This window comes from Amblyomma americanum, chromosome 1 (genome assembly GCF_052857255.1).
Source record: "Amblyomma americanum isolate KBUSLIRL-KWMA chromosome 1, ASM5285725v1, whole genome shotgun sequence".
NCBI lineage: Eukaryota > Metazoa > Arthropoda > Arachnida > Ixodida > Ixodidae > Amblyomma > Amblyomma americanum.
The window spans coordinates 460,929,036-460,949,733 of record NC_135497.1 but is presented as its reverse complement, the minus strand read 5'-3'; the positions used below and the strand labels follow the sequence as shown (position 1 = coordinate 460,949,733).

General features: G+C 49.1%; 1 protein-coding gene across 1 annotated transcript in view; it reads left to right on the top strand.

Moving 5' to 3' along the window:
* Window positions 1-14,357, top strand: part of LOC144126110 (uncharacterized) — a 29,357-nt gene extending 15,000 nt beyond the window's left edge. Inside the window, exons 2-3 of the mRNA XM_077660056.1 lie at window positions 6,770-6,908; window positions 14,206-14,357. Of these exons, the coding sequence (XP_077516182.1) occupies window positions 6,770-6,908; window positions 14,206-14,357 (291 nt within the window). The remainder of the gene's footprint in view (window positions 1-6,769; window positions 6,909-14,205) is intronic.
* The last annotated feature ends 6,341 nt before the right edge of the window (window positions 14,358-20,698 follow it).

Genomic DNA, 20,698 nt, shown 5'->3' with positions numbered 1-20,698 from the left:
AATCGTGGATCAGACGAATTCAGCCCCCGCTCAACCCAGAGCGCTTGGTTTTAAACCCTCTGTCTCCGCCCTTATCGGGGACAGCAACCAATAAGATAAAAGACGACCCATCTCGCCAATCAGTGGTCAGGGAAAGGAAAATAAGGATTTCCACCAACTAATCACAGATTGGGGAAGAGTGCTGATTAAACATTTGGGAAAGGAGAGGTTGCAATCAAATAGACAAACAGCACAAACGCGACCACCCTCTCCCACGGCACCCACGGCCCAGCCGTTACCACTTTCCTATCTCTTTCGCACACGCGACAAAAGATCCCTAAAGTGTTTACAGAATACACCGCACGAGACGAACACAGTCGTTACGGGAATAGTGGGTTTCCGGTCACTCGGCTAATACTCAGCCGTTTCTCGTGCGCCCCCGAAACCTCGTCAACCCCTTAACAACCACATGTCGACAGCTGTACATGGTTAGCGTTTTTTCCCGGCGGGTCATCCCCGTGACGGCGGGCGTAAACGACGACGTCCGCCGCACGAAGGGGAGGCAGGGACGGGACGGGCCCCTTTGTTGGGGACTTCCGACCCCACTGGAGCGGCCTTCTCTGCGGACACAATATCAACGAGTTCGCAGAAAGGTCAGCGAGCTCCACAACCATCGGGAGCTAGCGTTCCGCGCATGGGTATGATCAGTGGTGAAGTACGTAGAAGAGAGGAGGTGGCTGGGGCATTGCCACTCCATGGACAAGAACAGATAGAGGTGAATAATGCGCCATTTAAAGCACAGACGACGATGCGCCAGTGTTACCGTTGTGGCCGACCAGGTCACATGGCTAGGGAGTGTCTAGAAACTGAAGAAAAAATAGGAAACGGAGGTTTAAGTGTTCGTGACGGTGCCACGGAGGGGCATTCTGCCGGCGGGGAATGGGAGCAGGAAAGAGGAGAGAAGGCTGCGTCAGCTTTGTGCTACCGCTGTGGCCGTTCAGGGCATATGGCCCGAGAATGCCTAGAGACAGAGGCTAGGAAGATTACCGCCAGAGTGATAGAAGTAGCCCCTCGCAGCGCTGAAATTCGGTGCCAGGGTAAGGAGCCCAAAGCGAGCACTCAGTTGGCGGGGACACATGTAGGCGATGTTCCTCTGTGTTCGGGCGAATCAGAAATCTTTGCGCGATTGGATACGGGCACGGATATCACGGTTGTCAGGAGGTCACTGCTGCCGGAGGAATGGGTAGATTCACGAGGGAAGCTAGCATTGAAGGGGGCCTTCGGACATCATATTGAGGCTGAGCTCGCGCATGTGCCGCTAAGGATCGATCGGGGGAGCCCACATGTTGCCATCTTGTGCGCAATGACAGAGGAGTTGGCGAGCGAAATTGACTGCTTGTTAACAGTGAAGGACTATAACGAACTGGTCGAGCAGAAGCAACCCCTGAGCACAGAGCATGAGAGCAGTGATGTTCGAGGCTCGCCTTGGAGGACTGTTGCTTTTCTGTTTATTTTCATGCATGCTTCTTGTATACTCTGCCTTCACTTTAAATATGCAATCCTGTGGCGTACAGTGTGGTGTGTAGCAGTGTATCTTGCTTTCATGTGCTTGCATGCCTGTATTCTTTTTCGGGGTGAATATAGAGGGGAAGATTTAGTGCATTCTCGCACTGGAGAGAGGTATGGCGTCCTGAGCCAGCCTAGGGGAAAGCTTGTTTTTTTTGAACTGGCAAAAAAAATGAGGGGGGGGGAAAGAATGGAGAAGAAGAGAGGAGGTGTCACGACGCAGCTGGCGTATGTCGTGGTAAGGCGTGAGGAGGGCCGCCGAAGGGGAGCAGGGGAACGCGCCGACAAAAGGAAGAAGCTCTCAGGGCGGCGTCGCGCGCGAGAGTCGGGAGCCTCGGCCTAAGCGAGGGGGAATGGTCCGATCGGACGCATGTGTCGTAAATGGTTTTTCTTCCGCTCGTTGTTCCATGTTTCTAGTTAGCCACAGCAGCTTGCTCGATGGGCCAGCGCCGGAGGCGAACGGGCATCCGGGCACCCTAGGCCAGAGCGGCTAACAGGACGCATGTGTCATAAATGGTTTCTCCCCCTTCGTTGTGGCATTTTTCTAGTTAGCCACGGAGCTTGTAGCGAGCCGTGTGTTCGGTATTTTGTGCTTTTCTTTTGTGTGGTGGTATGTTGCTTCCGAAATGTGGCGGGAAAGTTACCTATTGGCTGAGGGTGTAGTTTGGGCGGGAGGACAAGATGCACGCGCGCTAAGGAGAGCGCGGGAGAACGGTTGGTGGCAGCCGGACAGATCGGTCGTGTGCGGCCGGTGGTGGTCCCGGGGTCGCAGAGTTGGAGAAGCGAGTTGCTTGAGCGGCGGCCGGGCGGGTTGGCCGTGTGGTGGCCGACGGTGGTCCGGAGTCGCGAGAGTGTTGTAGTTGTCTTTTTTTTTAGTTAAAGTGGAGAGGCCGAAATCTGTCGGCATATGTAAATAAGTTGTAAATATTGTAATAAATAATTTTTTGAGGAAAGCCTTTCCAAGTGCCAACGTCGGAAGACCTGCACGCCTGTCTCAAACTCACCAGTCGCGAAGTACGTCCCCCCCCCCCCCGTGTCACACACGAGGCCCGCCCTCTACCACTCCACGTCAACATCTGGATGCAACAACACAACCACAAGAGAGAGGGGGAAAATAAATATCGTGACTACGTCCCACATGGTGTCTCAGATATTGCAGGTGTGAACAAGGCCTTGAAGACCTCTAGACGGTCTACACTAAAAGACTGGCAGAACCGCTACATTCATAAGGACTTGGGTTTTTTTAGGAGAGAGCCACTTGGAAAAAAGTGGCTCAAAGCCGGGTTCAAAATTCCTAAAGGACTGGGACAAGATAAGGCCATTGAGACTGAGTGCAAATCTTTATCCCACGAGGTCCTTATCAAACAAACAATCATCTGATCTATCAACCAGGTTGTGCAGACGCTGCAAGTCCCGACGAGAAACTGCAACCCACATTGTCGGCAAATGTACTACTGTCCATCTCTCCGGAATTGCTCGTCACAACTTCATCTTGCATGCCATTGCCTCTAAGCTCCGAGTAATTCATCCCGGTACCCAGGTGTCAACTGAATACCTAATCACAGACCGTGCGGAGACTTGGCTCAAGCCCGGTAATGTTCTGAAGCTGCCCCATTGCACGTACATTATAGATGTGGCAGTCACCTGGGATTGCGACACCGAGAAATTGGGGCGCATGTGCAAACACATCGTACTGTCGTACATCGACAGCTGAACCAGTCCACATTTAAAAACAAGCTGGGTGATGTGATGTGGCCACCAAGCGAAATATCTATCCAATGTACAGTCATGCGAAGTCATGTGGGAAATAGGTTACTTATCTCGCCAGTAACTCCCGGAGACCCGATCAGCTCAGCCGAGTCCGTCAAAACGACTGCTAATTTCATTTTCTCGTAAGCCTTTCATTTTGTCCTAATGCACATATCGTAGCCTTTATACAAGCGTTGCATGCCTCACACTTCTCCCAATATACCGGTAGGCCAAAATATGTGATACGTTTATGGCAAGTGAAATTCGAAACCAATTTAAAAGCAACTCGACGGCCCCCGACGAAGCCAGGCGATCGATACACGAGCGGTTCGGCATCGTCCTCCGTCCGGCCCAGCAGACCCCGCCACCAGCACCTCTTCAGCTGGCGCAGCGGCCGGCGAGCACTGGACCGATGTTGACGATTCGTATTGGCATTGTCATATCATTGTCTCTTTATTAGGACGTCTTTAGGGGTAAAGGGAGGTCCTTTTCGTGTGGGAAAGGAGACTGAGGAATATGGCCACCTGGCCATGGACATGTCGTACGATGTCCAGATGACGGCCTCGGATTGAAATGCGCTAAACCACAATATGCGGATAGCACTGATCCGTCGAGCGGGGACAGCTGGGCCACGCAGCGGATAATTCTGTTCGCCTCTTGTTGCAGTACCTACGCTTTGTTCCTCGTCACTGTGGCGCCTTCTCAGCTTGGCTGACCTGGCCTGGTGCATTACGCAGCGTTTGTTTCGTTTGCCTGTCCTTCATGTTCCGTTGTTTTTGCAACTAAAGGTTTCATATGGGTGGATTTGTTTTGCCCCGGAAATAAATCGGATTCTCCGTCCGAGTGGCTCACCGCGGGCGCCCCCCTCCCCCTTTCATGTTTCCATACAGACAACCCCAAAACTGAAACCAAGTACTAACGTCAGAGCCTCTTTTTCTAGTTGCAGGTAGATCGTTTCTGCCTTAGTTTGGGATACTTGAATCTGATAGGGTGATCTGTACGTTTGAACCGGTGGGCAAGATGTGCTCCCACTGCAGTGTAGTGCTAAATTGTTATGCAAGCAGAATTGCAAATTTGGGTTGATTATTGTTTTGATCCGCATATGCTACTGGGTGGAAATTTGACATGTTAAAATCTTGACAGTAACCTTGTATCGTAAGCTGCTTTTCACTTTATCCACCTGTCTTTTTTTCCCTCTTATTTTGCAGCTGTATGGCCTACAGCACAATTGAATAACACATTGGGAACCACGAATGAAGCTGGAAAGGTGCGTGGTATTTCGCTAGTTTTTTGTTCACGTACTGTATTAGTCATGGGTGATAAAAGAAGTATTTCTTGAGACTTCTTAATGGCCGTGGACACTGGACCTCTTCTGTTTACCATGCTCGGACAGCTTGCTAGCCGCCAGAAAACTCTATACAGGAAGGCTCACCGTAGTCGTAAGGGATCGCCGCCACGAATCACGGAAGCAGGCTGCTTTGCGGGCTACTGCGTCTCGTTGCTTGCACATGTACGGCAGATATTGGCCTCTTGGGAGCAGAAGAAACGACGTGAAGTTATTAGGCGGCTGCAGGCTCTCGAGCAAACAGCTGATCGCATTTCGCGCACATATGGCTACGACGACACGAGTGTATGGCGTTGTGTGCTGTCATGAAATCTGAACTTAAGCTTCGAGAAATCCTCAAAAGCATGTGACGGGCAGTTGCACTGGCCGCTCGCTTCCGCCCGCGCGTCTTCTCCCGCAGCTTGCCACCACCCCTTCTACAGGCAGTGGCTGAATCGCTGATGTGGAAGTTGCGGGACAAGACCGACAGGGGGAAGCAAGTGGCTCCCTTCACAAAATAAAATTGCTCATAACCTGAAGGTGGCTGCTAAGCAGAGAATCCGTCTTTTGTTCTCCACCCCCTGCAAGTTGTTTCAACTTTGATGCCGTGTGGCGGCCGGTCCGTGCAGCGCCGCTTGCACCACTGAGGTGGTGTACCAGTTTCCATTGCAGTGGCAGAGTTTATGTCGGCCAATCTGGCCAGTGCATCAATGATAGACTGCGGCAGCATTTCCGTTCTCTGAAGGGTGAAATTGGCGCTAATGTCCCCAGACATTGCAGGGAATGCAATGGTTGTTACCCGAAGCTCAATCAAACAATTATCGAAGGAAGGGGAAAGACTAGAATTGAGCGGGAGATTTTAGAAGAAGCACACATGCACAGACTTGGCTTTGACACCCATGTAAGTGGGCCTTCTCTGGCTCTCCGAGATAGAGACGTAATTTTTGTTCAAAAAGTGATAGTTGTGTCACCCCTTTGAAGTCGTTTTTCCTTTGTCATCTGCGATTTTACCACGTGTTATTCTTGATTTTATTGTTTTTTTTATTGCATGGCATTCCACGCGCAGACGCAATGTGTTGCTGCTATGTGTTTCTTCATACTAAACGTTATTTGGTGTCTACTTCTGTAATCTTTCACGTTGAAACACAACTTACGCTGTGCCACATGTAATTTTTTTGTACCACAGTGGCAACTTCACACGTGACGGAGTGCTAATATGTTGCCACTGCTCACAGCATGCTTTGGGCAAGTCACAAGGCCTGTAAAGCAGTTAAGATTACAAGCATGCAGGAGAAAACTTTTCGAGTCTTTCATTGTACTGTAAACAGCATGGAACACAGCTGCAGAGACGTAAAACGGCAGGTGCTGCGCTATATTCATTTTTCAGACCTTCGCTTACAAAAAAAATACCAGCTTGACTAACTTGCCATTACGCTGCGCCTCTTGCTGCGACTGGCGCCTTTGCCAAAGGGTGCAAGTCAAGAGGTGCGATGCCTAGGTCTCCAACAAAGCAGCCCGCTTGGACCTGAGAACTAAGTTTCGGCCCTTGCTAGCTTGCTAATAAATATCGCTGTACTTGTGTGTGTTAGTTTTTAAAGGCGCCGGTACTGCGCATGGAATAAGAGCAGTCAGTGTAACAGTCAGTGCGCCTTGACTGCTGGGGCCCATGAAACTAGTCCGCGTTGTTTTTCTGCAGTACTGATGTAATTAGGAATATACGAGAACCCTATCTGATAGAAATTTCTGCAGCTCTCCATTCCGACATTCCTTATAGCCTGAGTTTATTTCAGACGTCAAACCCCATAACGCCAAACCAAACCATTTTTTACCATGAACATAAGGATACTACACGTATCATACTTTTGGAAGCAACTAGTGTGCAGCATTTGATGGAAAATACACGCAAGCCAAACATTTGTTGTCTCCACCCCTGCAGTGTGTCTTGGTTACTTTGAGCAGAAATTAATATGTGAAAGTGCTTCTCAGAAAACACATCTAAGACTGGTGCATTATTCTGTGCCTTTTTATGTGGCTTTTATGTTCAATCAGAAGTCAGATTACTAGCAAGTATGTTTATGTTGGCATTTCATGTCGGGTGAGCTCTGCATTTAAAACAGTATTAAAACCATCTGTGCTGTGTATTCATCTTAGGTCCATGTTGGGCATGGGAGTTATGTGCCAGTGGCTGCGTGGAATCGCCTGCTGGCATTGGGCAGCGAATCTACATTCTGCAAACAGTTGGCAGTGTGCCTGTGGGGCAACGAAACCCTTGCTCAGAGGAGCCTCACAGGTACGCTGTCAAATAATGCTATCTCTAAGGGGATGACGAAAACACACCCACCGCTTTCCCCACTAAAGGTGGCTTCAGTGTCAGGTAAGCCACTCGTTCTTGTTGCATAGCTGCATGCATTTAGTCATTCTTACGGGTTACCCACGACCCCTTTTTTTGGAATGCGGCCCATTTGAGATTCTGTGTTTGTAAATAACTAATTCTATTACTGTCATTGTTGTCAGACTTATGACAGCCGTTCCACACAATAAAGAGGACTTTACAGTGAAAGATCGTTAATTCAAACCTCAATAATTTGAATTCTCGGATAATCCAAAGTACACTACTTCGGGCGGCCAAGCTGCATTGGGATCTGTGCATAAAAAGCCCGTTAATTCGAAAGCGAGTCGGTTCCGCTACGGATAATTCGAACTATGCGCCGCCACGTACGGGCAGCTTGGCACACATCACGTGGCCAAAAAAAAGCACCTCCGCATAGTTTGAGCCTGCGCACGTCCTAAACGAGGAGAGAAAAGGGAACCAGATAAAACCGTGGAAGAGTGGATAAAGCCCAAATGGCGCCATCACCGGCGGCGCCGACGAGTATGGGTTGACGGCCGCGGTGACGGCTGCCTACCCTCATTTCCGCGCAGCCTCCGAAACTCGCGAGTTTCGTTAATTCCTTAATACTCTTTAATTCGAGCACTGTTAATTCGGAAATACGGATAAGTGCTCTCGGCGCGGTCTCAGCCAACGCCCATGAAAGGCTATGACTTCGGAGGGGCGCTACAAGTGACGTGCGAAAAACTTTCCCGAATGTCGTCCATCCTTCCACCCATCAGTCGCCAACGGAAGCAGGCGGTCAGCCGCGATCATGATGCCGACTTTTACCATTGGCCGGAGGTCAGCCACTGGCTGGAAGCGGCCAACGTGGGCTATCAGCGCGGACCTATCAGGGCGCGACCGCGTCTGTCTTCCGGCCGCTTCTATAACATGGCTGCGCCTGCCGAAGCAGCCTCTCGTTTCACCACTAACTCGTCGTTGCCGCTACACTGTGCCGCATGTTCACGGCAAACAAAAGTCGCACGAAGCTTTCGCTTTGTCCGAAGATGTCCGCAGCACAAAAGTTTAGCGATGAAATGCGGCAGATTTTCCGAATGCTTCTGGATTTTCAAGGCTGCTAGGGTTAGCCACTACGCGTCGGTTGGCGTCAAGAAGCGCCGGTGGTTCCAACAGGTTAATTATTTAGGTTCAGAAAGGGGCCACGAAGAACATTCGTCCTCTGTCGTTATTGAATAAATAGTTTAATTGCTAATGCACAGCTGTTCTTTTCAGCATTTTACTCAGCATATGAAATCACGCAGTTTCGAAATCCTGGCGGCAGCCGGCCGTTTTCCGCCGCTTGTGGTGCTGCACGGCGGCGTTGCGTCGGCGTTCCGGCGCGCCGCTCAAAACCCGGAGCGCAACTTCGCTCCTATGGGTCGCCCTTACAGCGATTGTACTGAAAACGACGCTTGCACAATGTGACAAGCGCTGGCACTCTGCAAAGTTCGCTTCTCCCTCTTGCTAGAGCTAAATTCTAAATGTAAACACACCGTGATCTTATCGCAGCGCACCATCTTGGCGCACTGACAAGAAATGCGTTGTGGTCCGTGACTGTGCGAAACAGAATGAAGTGTGAACGACTGACGCTTTTTTTAATTCTTAGGCAAAAATCTGGAGTGGGTGGTTTCATTATGCGAGTGGGTTCGTTACACGAGTAAATACGGTACGCATACCATAATTCAACTGGTTCTGGTCAGTTTTTCGAGGGCATTCGATATTCGAACATCGGATAATTCAAGCTTTTTCAAATTTTTTCAAATTTCAAATAAGTTCAAATTAACGAGCTTCTACTGTATACCAAAGTCACTTGAGTGATGCTCTGCTCGTGTAGAGGCAGGTGCAAAGTGTACAGTGGGCTGTGGGATCAGGCGGCAGCTGTTGCAGCCGCTGCTTTCCAACCTTCTTGCGAGGGAGGTGGTTTGAGAGGTCAAAAGAGAGGTCGTGAAGACATGACGTATGATTCACTGCAGTTTCTTTTGCGTTGGCTCATGATGGTAGCAAGATCTTTTGTGTCAGACTGATTCTGTCTGCTGTAAATAGACTGGGGGAGTAAACGCATTCTGTTTGCATTGCTGTCACAGCAGTTACTGAAGGGGGTGTGTTGTTCAACAGGTACAAGGAAATGATAGTATCGTCAGCTGCCCCATTTTAGGTGACTGTGTCCCGGAATGAACATGGCAGCACCAGTACAAAACAACAAAGATGCAGCGAAACCTTGACACACAAGCACTCCAGTGCCAGGAAAAAGTGCTACTGTTGCTATATTTAAAGCGGAGTAAACTGCTGCTAAAAGTTAGTGAAATGTATTTTTTCAACATGCGCTGTCTATGGTTCAGGCATGATTCATACAGAGCAATGACTTCGAATCGCGCGATGCTCAACCAGCTTCTTGAATAGTGACCGACTCCTGTGAATCGGGTGTTACACTTTAAACTAGAGGACAGAAGCCCCCTCTCAAATTGATCTTCAGTGAACTCTGCCTGTGCACTTGCTGCCACCTTTTCAGAGTCATGGCGCAAAATTTGCTGGTAGTTGCTGGTGCCAGGGCATTGCAGTCAGCTGTATAAATTCATATTTTAGTTCACCATCCGTTTTTAACGATTTTAAATCGGATGTTATCGTCAACCCATAAGGCAGTGATCGCATTCCTGTATTAATAATTTTGACATCTGCACCAGAAATCATCCCAACTAAACCGCGACGTTGGAAGCTGCATTTAGTAGACAGCGAAATTTTTAGAGCACAAGCCAACTCAGAAGATATAGTTTTATAAAACCTCAGCATCGATGAGATAAAAGAAATGTTCACGAGTTGTATAATTACTGCCGCACTATAAGCTATTCCCAAGTCTTCATTAGAGGTGCGGCAAAAACACAAAGTGTGGTGGACAAAAAAATACAAGTAAGCAAAAAAAAAACAGCATGGGGTAAATGTCGCAGGTACCCTACACATGAGAACCTCGTACGTTTCAAAAAAGGCAAGTGGCAGAGCTCGGTACGTCCGCCGCAGTGCCGAGAAAGCGTCTTGGAAGAGTTATTTTCCATCTATAACCCGTCAAATTACATAACAAAAATGCGGGAGTAGGTTCGAAAATTAAATGGCAACTTCTCACCGTTCACAATTCCTCTTCTAACAACACCTGGTATACAAACAAGCTTAGGGGAACAGGCAGACGTTTCGAGGGAGGACTTCGCTGCAGTTTGTAGTTCCATCTCACTATACGCAGTCATTCCTGAAATACAAAAGTATTGCCGAAAAACATACTTCCAACAAGTGGAGGGGGAAATGAAGAATACAACAATTTAATTACTCTCCAAGAAATAAACAGAGTACCGTCTGCCGGAAAAAACTGCACCAAGACCCGATCAGATACACTGCGAAATGCGTGCACATCTTTCTCAGCCTGCCATAGGGGCACTCTTGAATTTCTTTAACAAAATATTCATAGAAAGAAAGATGTCTAAAGCATAGAAAACAGCAGTGATAGTGCCTTTCCAGAAACCTGGAAAACCACCAACTTTCCCTTGTAGCTATAGGACGACAGCCCTCAAAAGCTGTCTCGCGGAATCTTTTTGGAGTGTCCGTAATATAAGATTGCCATTTGTCCTTGAAACCCGAGAACTTCTCGATGTCCGTCAATGCGGTTATAAAAAAGGATGCTCAACGACAGACCATTTAGTTGGCCTCGAAAACACAATAAGAAGCTTTTGTACACAAACAGCACTGTCTTGCTTTTTTCTTCGATATGGAAAAAGCGTATGATACAACCTGGAGGTTTGGGATCCTCCGCGACCTAGCGGAAGCGGGGAGTTTGTACTCGCCGGAAGAACGGAAATGCAGTGCTGACAGAAGGAAGTGCGCATTGGCTGTGAAGGGGCAAGATGCCTTTGATTGCCTTGTCACTGGTCCTTCATCAAATTTTTCATTGTTCTAAACGGTGTGCAGCTACACGCTTCGCTGGGTGTCTGATATGCGCGGCCGGTAGTCGCCGCCGCCGCAAGCTGCATGACAGCGATGCTCCGAAAATGAAATTGTGCGGCCGGACTCTCCCTCGGCCTATCAACGGTGACCTGAAAATATGCCTACAGGAATACGTAACTTTTCAGGTCTAAGAAGCTTTGGCAACTGCCGGCGGTCTGAATCAAAAAATATGTAACATCACTCTCGGGCACATTCCATGTTGTTATGCCAGAAACAATGGCCTGCAATATCCCTTGCTTGACAAGCTATGGCAAAGCCAACACAATGCAGTCAACGAGCCAGCGTCAACGCAGGGGTCCATTGACAACTATTATCAGTTGTACGAAAAACTACTGCAAAGCCAACGCGATATACCCGACAAGACGGCTCGTGGCCGACTGGGCAGTAATGAGGAGTTCCGGCAACAGTAGATATCCCCTCGACATCGTCACCTGACGACGTGCAAGAAGAGGCAATGGCAATGGAGCTGACTCCTATCATTGAGGAAACGCCAGACGTCATTGCAAACTGCACAGCACTCCCATCTAACGATGATGTATTCATCGCTGATGATGACGATGCCATTGTGCCCCCATCCCCAAAAGCCTTTCGGAATGCTATAATCTCCATTTGCGACGAACAGAGAAGCGCTGGTTCAGGCGGGTCAGGAACAACTCGGATGGAAGAGCAACTCCTGCTACTACTCCGGCGATCTCGAGTTCTACGGCGGTGCACCGTGGACTTCCTGCCGTTCCTGACAGCCCGTTCTGGGGTGTCGACGGCTGACGCAATCACCTGCTACGGCTAGGGGCGCCTCCACCACTATGGCCACACATCCGGGTGGTGCCCACAACGCCAGCATCACCGGCATTCCCTCCACGGGCACTTTGACTGGGAGCTAGTACGACGCCGCCAACGAAGCCGTTAGCGAGGCCAGTCCGAGCACTTCGAACGCCACCCCGAAGCCAGCCACCTGGATGCCACTGACTGGACCCATGCAACGCTTCATCAGCACTGAACCGTGAGCACGAACGCCAAACTCTGGTTAACCCTCATCGAAAGCGAAAAGCTGCATCTCCCTAGCCACCTTTGTGGTCAGCGACTGGCGGTTTCGATAGATAGCCATACTGCACAAACAATGTTTGCTCCAATCCAATCCAGAAAGTCAAATTGGAAAAGAATTTTTTTGCAAAGGAAATTGTGTAATGTGAAATGGCGCTACATGCAATGTCGAACTTACGGCCCCGCTGACGGCTCGAAAAGCTAGCGTAGTGAAGCTGAAAAGAATATTCAAGAGGATATTCAAAAGAAAACCCTCAGCACCGACACAGCAGACGTAACTCATTTCACCGAGTGCAACTGTGATGTTTTAGGCAAGTCGTATCTGCAGCGGCAAGTTTTCGCTAGGACGTTCTAGTGCCAACGAGGTTAATAAAGCACTGTTTAGAATGTGTAAAGTCACCCGACATGAGACAAGCTAAATAAAATGTGGATAATATTCTTGAACCCAGTTCAAAGCTCTGTACTGTCGTCCTTGAGCTTCGTTTCTGTGCGCCGAGTCGTGCAATCATGAAATCAAACCAACTAGCCCAACAAGAAGTATTCCTAAAGTAAAAGGCGTTTCGCATTGCCTCAAGAACTGGTCTTTCAGGTATTCATTCTCCTCTTTGTCGTAAATTACACGTCTTTCTGCGGTACACAGTGTCAAACCATACTCGATGGTATCTTTTAGAACGCCACAAAATGTGCTTTGCAGGGTGCTAGATGGCTCGAAGTGTTTTCCATGCAGTGTGCTGAGGCGCAAGGTATTTTCTGATAGGACTTGGGTACAGCGACGTTGAAACAGCGTACCCACTAGGGAGCTTTTGGACGCATATTCGATGGTCTCAGGCTGGGACACGCGACGAGATCATCAGCGACCTTTGCGTTGCACTGGCAGCTAAGGAAGCAATGAATAGGGATGCCACGTTTTGCTGCATGACTGTCCCGCCGTCGTTCTGAATGCATTTGTCGGAAACCGTGATTAAGTACGCACTGCCCCTAGAAGTCTACCCGCAGGTTTTTCGCGGAGTTTTTTTTTAACTATTCGCAGTTTGTCAAATTTACAGCACTCCATCAAAACTACGTTGGTCGCCCTGTAAAAAAAATTCTGGTGCTTTAGCTCTGGTTAATCCTGGTCGAAAGCGAAAAGGTGCATCACCCTGGCTACGTTTGTGGTCGAGTGACTGGCGGTTTCCATACATAGCTATGCTGACATACAGTTACTTGCTTTATATCTTGCATTCCTCGAAACGACACTGAAGATGCTCACACAATGCAGTTATACGTTTAATATAGTTTCGCCGATATTCACAAAGGAATTATTGCTCGTTGTATGCGGAGATATGGAATGAAATACGGATTAAAACAACGCGCAAACCCTGCAGATAATTTCACAAAGCCAAACCGAAAAATAAGTTTTTTTTTTGGGGGGGGGGGTGGTTTCTTTACTTAAAATCAACTTAATTTCATTTTCCTTCCCTTACGGGCGTGGTTCGGGCGTCGGTCTCCACTGCAGGCGCCGCATCGATCACACGTAGAGTTCCGCTGAACGCACCAAAGTGTACCGTCGTTTTATGCAGAACCCACTTTCATAACCTGCGCATGTGATGCCGCCAAACGCTTTCCCACTTGACCGGAGGTCAAGGTCAAACGGTTTGCGTTTATGGCTTTATGGGGGTTGAACGTCAGAAAGCGACTCATGCTATGCGAGACGCCGTAGTGAAGGGCTCCGGAAATTTCGACCACCTGGGGTTCTTTAGCGTGCACTGACATTGCACAGTACACGGGCCTCTAGAATTTCACCTCTATCGAAATTTGACCGCCGCGGTCGGGATCGAACCCGCGTCTTTCGGGCCAGCAGCCGAGTGCCATAACCACTCAGCCACCGCGGCGGCGCGCATACAGATGCACAATGGTCGGTGACGCCCGCTAGATGCTAACCGAGCACCTCAACAGCATGCGGATGCCCTCGTAGAGGGCAGCATTCCAACCTTCTCAGGCATGTAAATATCACCTTATTCGTAAGTATATATTCTTGTGTGTGCATGTTCTTCATTTTCAGCTTTGTATTTAATCTTTCTTTCTATAGACAGTGTACAGACTATGAATAGACAAAAATAAATATAGCAAGGAAACAGTCTATAAGAAGTCTAGACACCATTTTTGTAAGGAAACACTGCTGTCATCATCACTCCCTCTGCTCCACTGGCAGACCGGCTCGGCCAGATTACCTGGCTTACCTTGGGCAACAAGACCTTCGCTATGACCGCCTACGTCAACGCCCCCGACGACTCGTGCAAAGGCGCCATCAACAATGTGCCAACGAACAACACCCCGACCGGGGGAATCCGACGGTCTAATTAAAACAAAGCATTGAGAGGGGCAGCATTCGTGCTGACGCAATGAGATTTCTGCCCATTGCTCTGAATGTCAACGTGAAGAAATTCAAAAAAGCGCGGGTAAACGGCGGGAATAACTGACTCTTGTGGATACTTCTTGCGCTATGAGACTGAGACCGCTCATTCGGCTGGGAGTGCTGCTGTTAGAGAGTTTCCTTGGCCATAGCTGTGTTCATGAGAGCCTAGGCCTTTTTGGATCTCCGCGCCCCGGATCCCCTCCGGACCGCTGGACCACCGTTACAAGCATCCGTGATGCGAGGTTAAACTATCTATATCCTCTGTAGCACATTTCCCTGGCATATAAGGGATTTTTTATGCTATTCTCTCCTTAACCAGCGAGTGGCGTTGCACAGCCCCTCTTTAGCTGAACAGGTGCATAGTTGGTTAAACTTCCATGATGCAGGTTGTGTGGGAGTAATGAATGACCTTGTGCTCTTCGATCGAATTCGTAAATTGATCAAAAGTGAGCTATTACGCCTATGTTGGGATCTGTTCGCAATTTAATCTTCATTTATTTAATTTTTTCTTTCTTTGCGCAGGCCGTGCAGTCACGTACACAGCTTTCTTTTTCTAGCGAGGGGGGGGGGGGGGGGGAGGAATTATCTATCTTGTGTTCCTGATGTACACTTTTGTGCTGGCTGCTCTTTTGAGGCTGTTTTTCTCCCCTGAGGCTATTAGCTAAGGGGCTGGTTTCGGTAGCCTGCGCTCTATGCCTGTGTTTGTTGCTGGATTGTGCCCTACTTTTGCAGTGCACAATATCTACAAGTATCGACGCAACAGGTAAGGCTTTATTAGAGCTCGTTGATTGAAGGGGGAGGAAAAGGGAAAACATTTGTTTTCTTTTTTGATCGAAATTCTGGACCTAAACAGACTGCCTCCGGCTACGGCCGCCAGTGTCGTCTGGAGCACCGCATAGCTGTGCACAGAGATATATAGAATTCCAACCTACCCTGTATATTTAGTCCGGGGGTCTGTTATCTTTTTTCCACTTGTTCCAGCGTAAACCGCCGACCGGGAGTGAGTAGGTTAGCAATTTACATGTTTGGGTGAGGGGCTCTCGCCCCTAGCCTGGCGCCAAAAGTACAATGTAGTGGTCTAGAAATGCACAACTTCCATGCATTTTTCACCCGCATTTAGCCTTAATTTTGTTTTGTTTTTTCCTTTCTTAGGAAACCCCAAGGAAAAAAACAAAACAAAATTAAGGCTAAATGCGGGTGAAAAATGCATGGAAGTTGTGCATTTCTAGAGCACTATATTGTACTTTTGGCGCCAGGCTAGGGGCGAGAACCCCTCACCCAAACAGATGTAAATTGCTAACCTACTCACTCCCGGATTACCCGCCGCGGTGGCTCAGTGGTTAGGGCGCTCGACTACTGATCCGGAGTTCCCGGGTTCGAACCCGACCGCGATGGCTGCGTTTTTATGGAGGAAAAACGCTAAGGCACCCGTGTGCTGTGCGCTAAGGCACCCGTGTGCTGTGCGATGTCAGTGCATGTTAAAGATCCCCAGGTGGTCGAAATTGTTCCGGGGCCCTCCACTACGCCACCTAATTCTTCCTTTCTTCTTTCACTCCCTCTCTTATCCCTTCCCTTACGGCGCGGTTCAGGTTTCCAACGATATATGAGACAGATACTGCGCCATTTCCTTTCCCCAAAAAACCAATTATTATTATTATTATTCCCCGATCACGGAGCTATCTCGAAGCCATGCGGCGTGCACTGCGTAAGGGTATTTCGAGCCTCTAACAGTATCTGCCATGAGTTTCGCCTTTTGCGGCACTGTGCCGTGCCTGCAGTGCTTCGCAGCCACAAGTGTTTTTCTTCTCTCCCATCATCGGCGAGAGCGCTGCTACACACACTGAAAAAAATCGAATGACCTTTCCGATATTTCAGGAGGCCAGTACCGCCACTTCGGTGTAGAAGCAGGAATACGGAAAATCCTGGGAGAGTGTCGAGACCTGCCGCCGGCACCGAATTTGACTTTTCATATTAATGGCCTTCCAGTACCGAAAAGTTCTAGAGGCCAGTTTTGGACAATTCTCGGCCGCATAAACAACCTCAAGTATACGGCAACATTTGTGAAGAGTGTTTTCTTCGGGGACAGCAAACCGAGAGATGCAAATGACAAATGAGTTTCTATACAGCTGTGTTGAAGAGCAAAACGTTCTTTTAGCTACAGGAATTGCTGTTGAAGCTTTCGCAATAACTGTAAAGCTAATAACCATAGTGTGTGATTCGCCTGCAAAGGCGTTTCTTTTGTCTGTCAAAAACCACATGGGCTATTACAGATGCAGCAATTGCACTGCTAAGGGCGAGTACATTGAATGAAGAGTGTTTTCCAAACATTAGCAGCGAGTTGAGAACCGACTGCAGTTTTAGGCAGAGGTCGCAGGAGCAGTATCATACTGGAAGCAGTATTGTAGAGCAGCTGCCAATAGACATTGTGAATGATGTCCCGCTAGATTATATGCACCTCGTTTGCCTAGGCGTGGTGCACAAATTGCTTCTATTGTGGTTCCGTGGCCCGAAAGCTATAAGGCTTGGCACCAAAGTCCGCAATGAACTCGCAGAGAGAAATGTCAAGGGCGCACAGTTTGTTCCTTGTGAATTTAATAGAAAGCCGCGTAACCTCACAGATTTGGATCGCTGGAAGGCCAGAGTTTCGTTTCTTCTTGCTGTATGGGGGACCCGTGCTCCTGTCATCGCTTCATCCGGCACAGATGTACGAAAATTTTCTAGCTTTGCATGTTGCTATTACGATTGTTTTAATGACTAATGGCACGAGAAGTGAAGTGCAGTATGCAGGGGAGCTTCTGAACCATTTTGTTAAAGGCTTTACAAAGATATATGGCAAGGATCATGCCTCGCACAGTGGGCATGGACTATGCCATCTGACATCCGATGTTGAGCACCTGGGGCCATTGGATTCATGGAGTGCGTTCTCATTTGAGAACCACATGTCTACTCTGAAAAGGCTGCTCCGAAAACGAGAGCGACCACTTGAGCAGCTCTCTAACCGACTATCAGAGCAAGGAGCTGTACTGAAGGAGGCTGAGCACACTCCAAACTTTCCACTGCTCACTGGACGACATGAGTCTGGGCCCCTTATTGCTCCATGTCAAGGGCCTGAGGTCAAGAAAATGAACCTGCCACTTTGCTTCAGTGCCATGGTGATTTTATTCTCATATGAGCCCATGAATACCTGTTGCAGCGATAATTTTTATGGCGTTTGCTCATGCAGAAGAATGTGTTGCACTGCAAGTTGCAAGTTCAGATACTGGAAGTAATATTTGCCTCTCGTTGTTGCACTAAGAGTAAAAAAATGAGTCTGAACTGAACTGCAAATATTCAACTGCTGATTTTCCACCTCTATTTCTGTACGCACCACAGAATACATCTGCAGCTCAGAAGAGCAGTAAAGAGGCTCGTGCGGCGTACCGAGATGACAACAAATGGCAGCAAGCAGCTGAGGAATTTAACGAATAAATTATTCGCACAAATGTTTCGCTTTTTTTATGCAGCTTGATGAGTTATAACCCCGTCAGAATGTACTCAAAACAGAAATTGTTCTTTTGAGGATGTCCTGAGGCCGGGCATGAGGACCTTTTTAGTACAATTTGAGGACGTCTAGAGGTTAAAGAATATCCCCCAGAAAACATCCTCACTATGTCCTCAGGATATTTCAGTGTTGTCTGCGTTCATTCAAAGGACACCATGAGGGTTTGGTCGGCCACTGCCCCCTAAATCTTGCGAGTGCTTCGATTTAGCATTTATGTTACCAATTCTTAGTATGTTAGATAGTTATTCAGCCTCTCGTGCAAACATAGGTTATCCGTATTTAGCTTCGCGAGTAAATAAAGAGGTACTGCTTGGTAGCTCTCCTGACAATCTTCGTCTGGAGGGCCATTCTGGGGTTGGAAGGGATTTTTTTGGAGGGGTGGGGCACGTAAAAGATATATCTCAGGTCTCCTACACATGCTTCTCCGCTAGAGTACGAACCCTGCGTTCTTGCTCGGTTTCAAAGTCAACGGGAAATCTTTGATCTTCGTGACCCCAAGGGTCACTGCCTTGAATCGGTTCGTTTCATTCCTTGTGCAATTCAGCGCGGACCTATGGCTTCCTTATAGTCCTGATCAGCTCAAAGCCTGCATCTCGTACATTATTGCTGTTCTCGTTCATCTCATGCCGCTCCACGATAACCGAGCTATATTTCTTCGAACAGCAGCCTACAAATGCGTCGCGCTCGCCTGTCGGGCCACCTTTTATGCCAGTCTCTGCAGGCGTATTCATGACCTCTAGCGCACCACGTCACCCTGTCGCCCTTGCGATAGTCGCGAGGCAGCCTAGAGGTGAGGTGCAGTTTTTATTTTCCTTTTTCCCCGTGGCAGTGCGCGGAGTCTGTACCCTACTCGGTGTTCCATATTTCTTTGCAGTAGACATGGCGATACTAATAGTTTTTGTTTACTTTTCGCTACCGGTGGTGGCGGTCCTTCCGGTGTCTTTGCGGGGCGGGATCTCCTTTTTCAATGGCTATCAACGTCTTGCAACTAACTTATCCTAACAAGCCCCATATCTTCCACATATGTGGCTTTGAGGGCCCGATTTATTCTGCGTCAAAGCACTACCGTTCGAGTCACGAGCTATACGTGATGTGGAAATGACATCACTGTCCCAAGAACCATCCACAGGCACCGAGCCTGGCACCACATTTCATCCAGCGCGCCAAGCAAGCTGCGACATCCTCAAGGCAAGGCAGTCGAGTAGGCCCCCGCTTGTGCCATTTCAGGGCACAGAGACTTATCCGTTCCTTCCACGCTCAGTAATCGTCCTACATCTAGTGCAGACGAGGCGATTGGGTCCTCTCCTGTTTCGGGCCATACTCGCGGTAGGGAGTCGCGCAGGGGCCCCTTCACAGGCCTGGTGTAATAAGCCTCCTCTAACCTCCCTGCGCTGTTAGATGCATCCCTTGCAAGCACATTTATTGCAGTCGACAACGCCTACAGGATCACTACCTGCAGGTCAACACGCCAGTCAGGTGGGTACGCAGGCGATGTGTTTCTGCTTCGTATGACTAATTGAAGTCGGCATCATCGCACTATGCAAGGTGCAAGATATCAGAAACCCTACACACCGCTTTGTAGGTGTCTCTTATTTGTGGTTCTTTCGGTGGTGGTGGCCAAGGGGGGTCGGTCGGGTGCTAGCCCTTCTGGCGGCCGCGAAGGGATTTCTTCTGCTCCTGCTTTTTCCTGGACTGGTGGAGACCTGCGGCAACTAATTGGCCCACAGGTGAAATTAGACAGGCCTGTCGGTCCAAAAATTTTAAGTCAGTATCTCCCTAACAAAACGCCAGAGAGTATTGCTGAGGAATTTGGAACCTGGAGGTACGAGTGCATTGCTCAAGAGGTTCTCACGGGCGCGGTGCTGCCCTCCCGCTCCGCACGGGCTGCCGCATTTCGCGCCTCCACCCGGTCGGGCATTCCGAAAGAGATTGCGATCGAGTTCTGCCAGCAGCTATTGTCTTCCTCTGACAGCTCGGTTACCTCTGGGGATTTCCCGACTGCAATCTGAGTCCGCACCCAGCCTTGATGGCATGGGAACGCAGGTCTTACCGGGCGAGGAACCAGACCCGTCGGTGGCCTTTGGCATATCTCCCGTGGAGGCCAGTACTGCCTCCTCTGGGGCGTCTTTATTTTCGTTCAGTTCTTGGCAATTACCTCAGCCTACCACAAGTAGCCCTTCAGTAGGCACCAACATGCACGGCAAAGCAATTGTCAAACCCAACAGGCCCACTATTCCAAGTTTTATTTTGGGCGAGGTGTCACCGCCCCACCATAGGAGTGTAGATGACATTGACCGTGACACCGTTGTGGCTGAGGCCTCTGCAACCCCCGGTATTGCCCCTGAACCTTCTAATGCCATGGCACCGGTGGTTAGGCATGTTGCCCCACTAGCCTTTCGCAGCACACCACGGGGCAGGCGTGGCAACGCCTCATTCCCTTCAAGCCCATCTGCCCGAGGTGCGTTTGGAGATCCCCAGACAGCGGTTCCTAAACCTTTATTTTTGCCAGAGACACAGGGGAGCCAGGAGTCATCGCCTTCCCCGTCATTCCGACTGCCTGATGATGTAGACGTCGCTAGCACGTCTCCACAGTCTGTTAACATTAGGAGCACCACTCAGTCTTCTCCAGACGAGTCATTTTATAGCATTCCCGACAGCCCCTGGATGGAGGCGGATGACAACTCGCCATCAACCAGTACGGGTCGCCCTGAAAAGTGCACCCAGTACTTGGATCAAAGGACGTCTGAA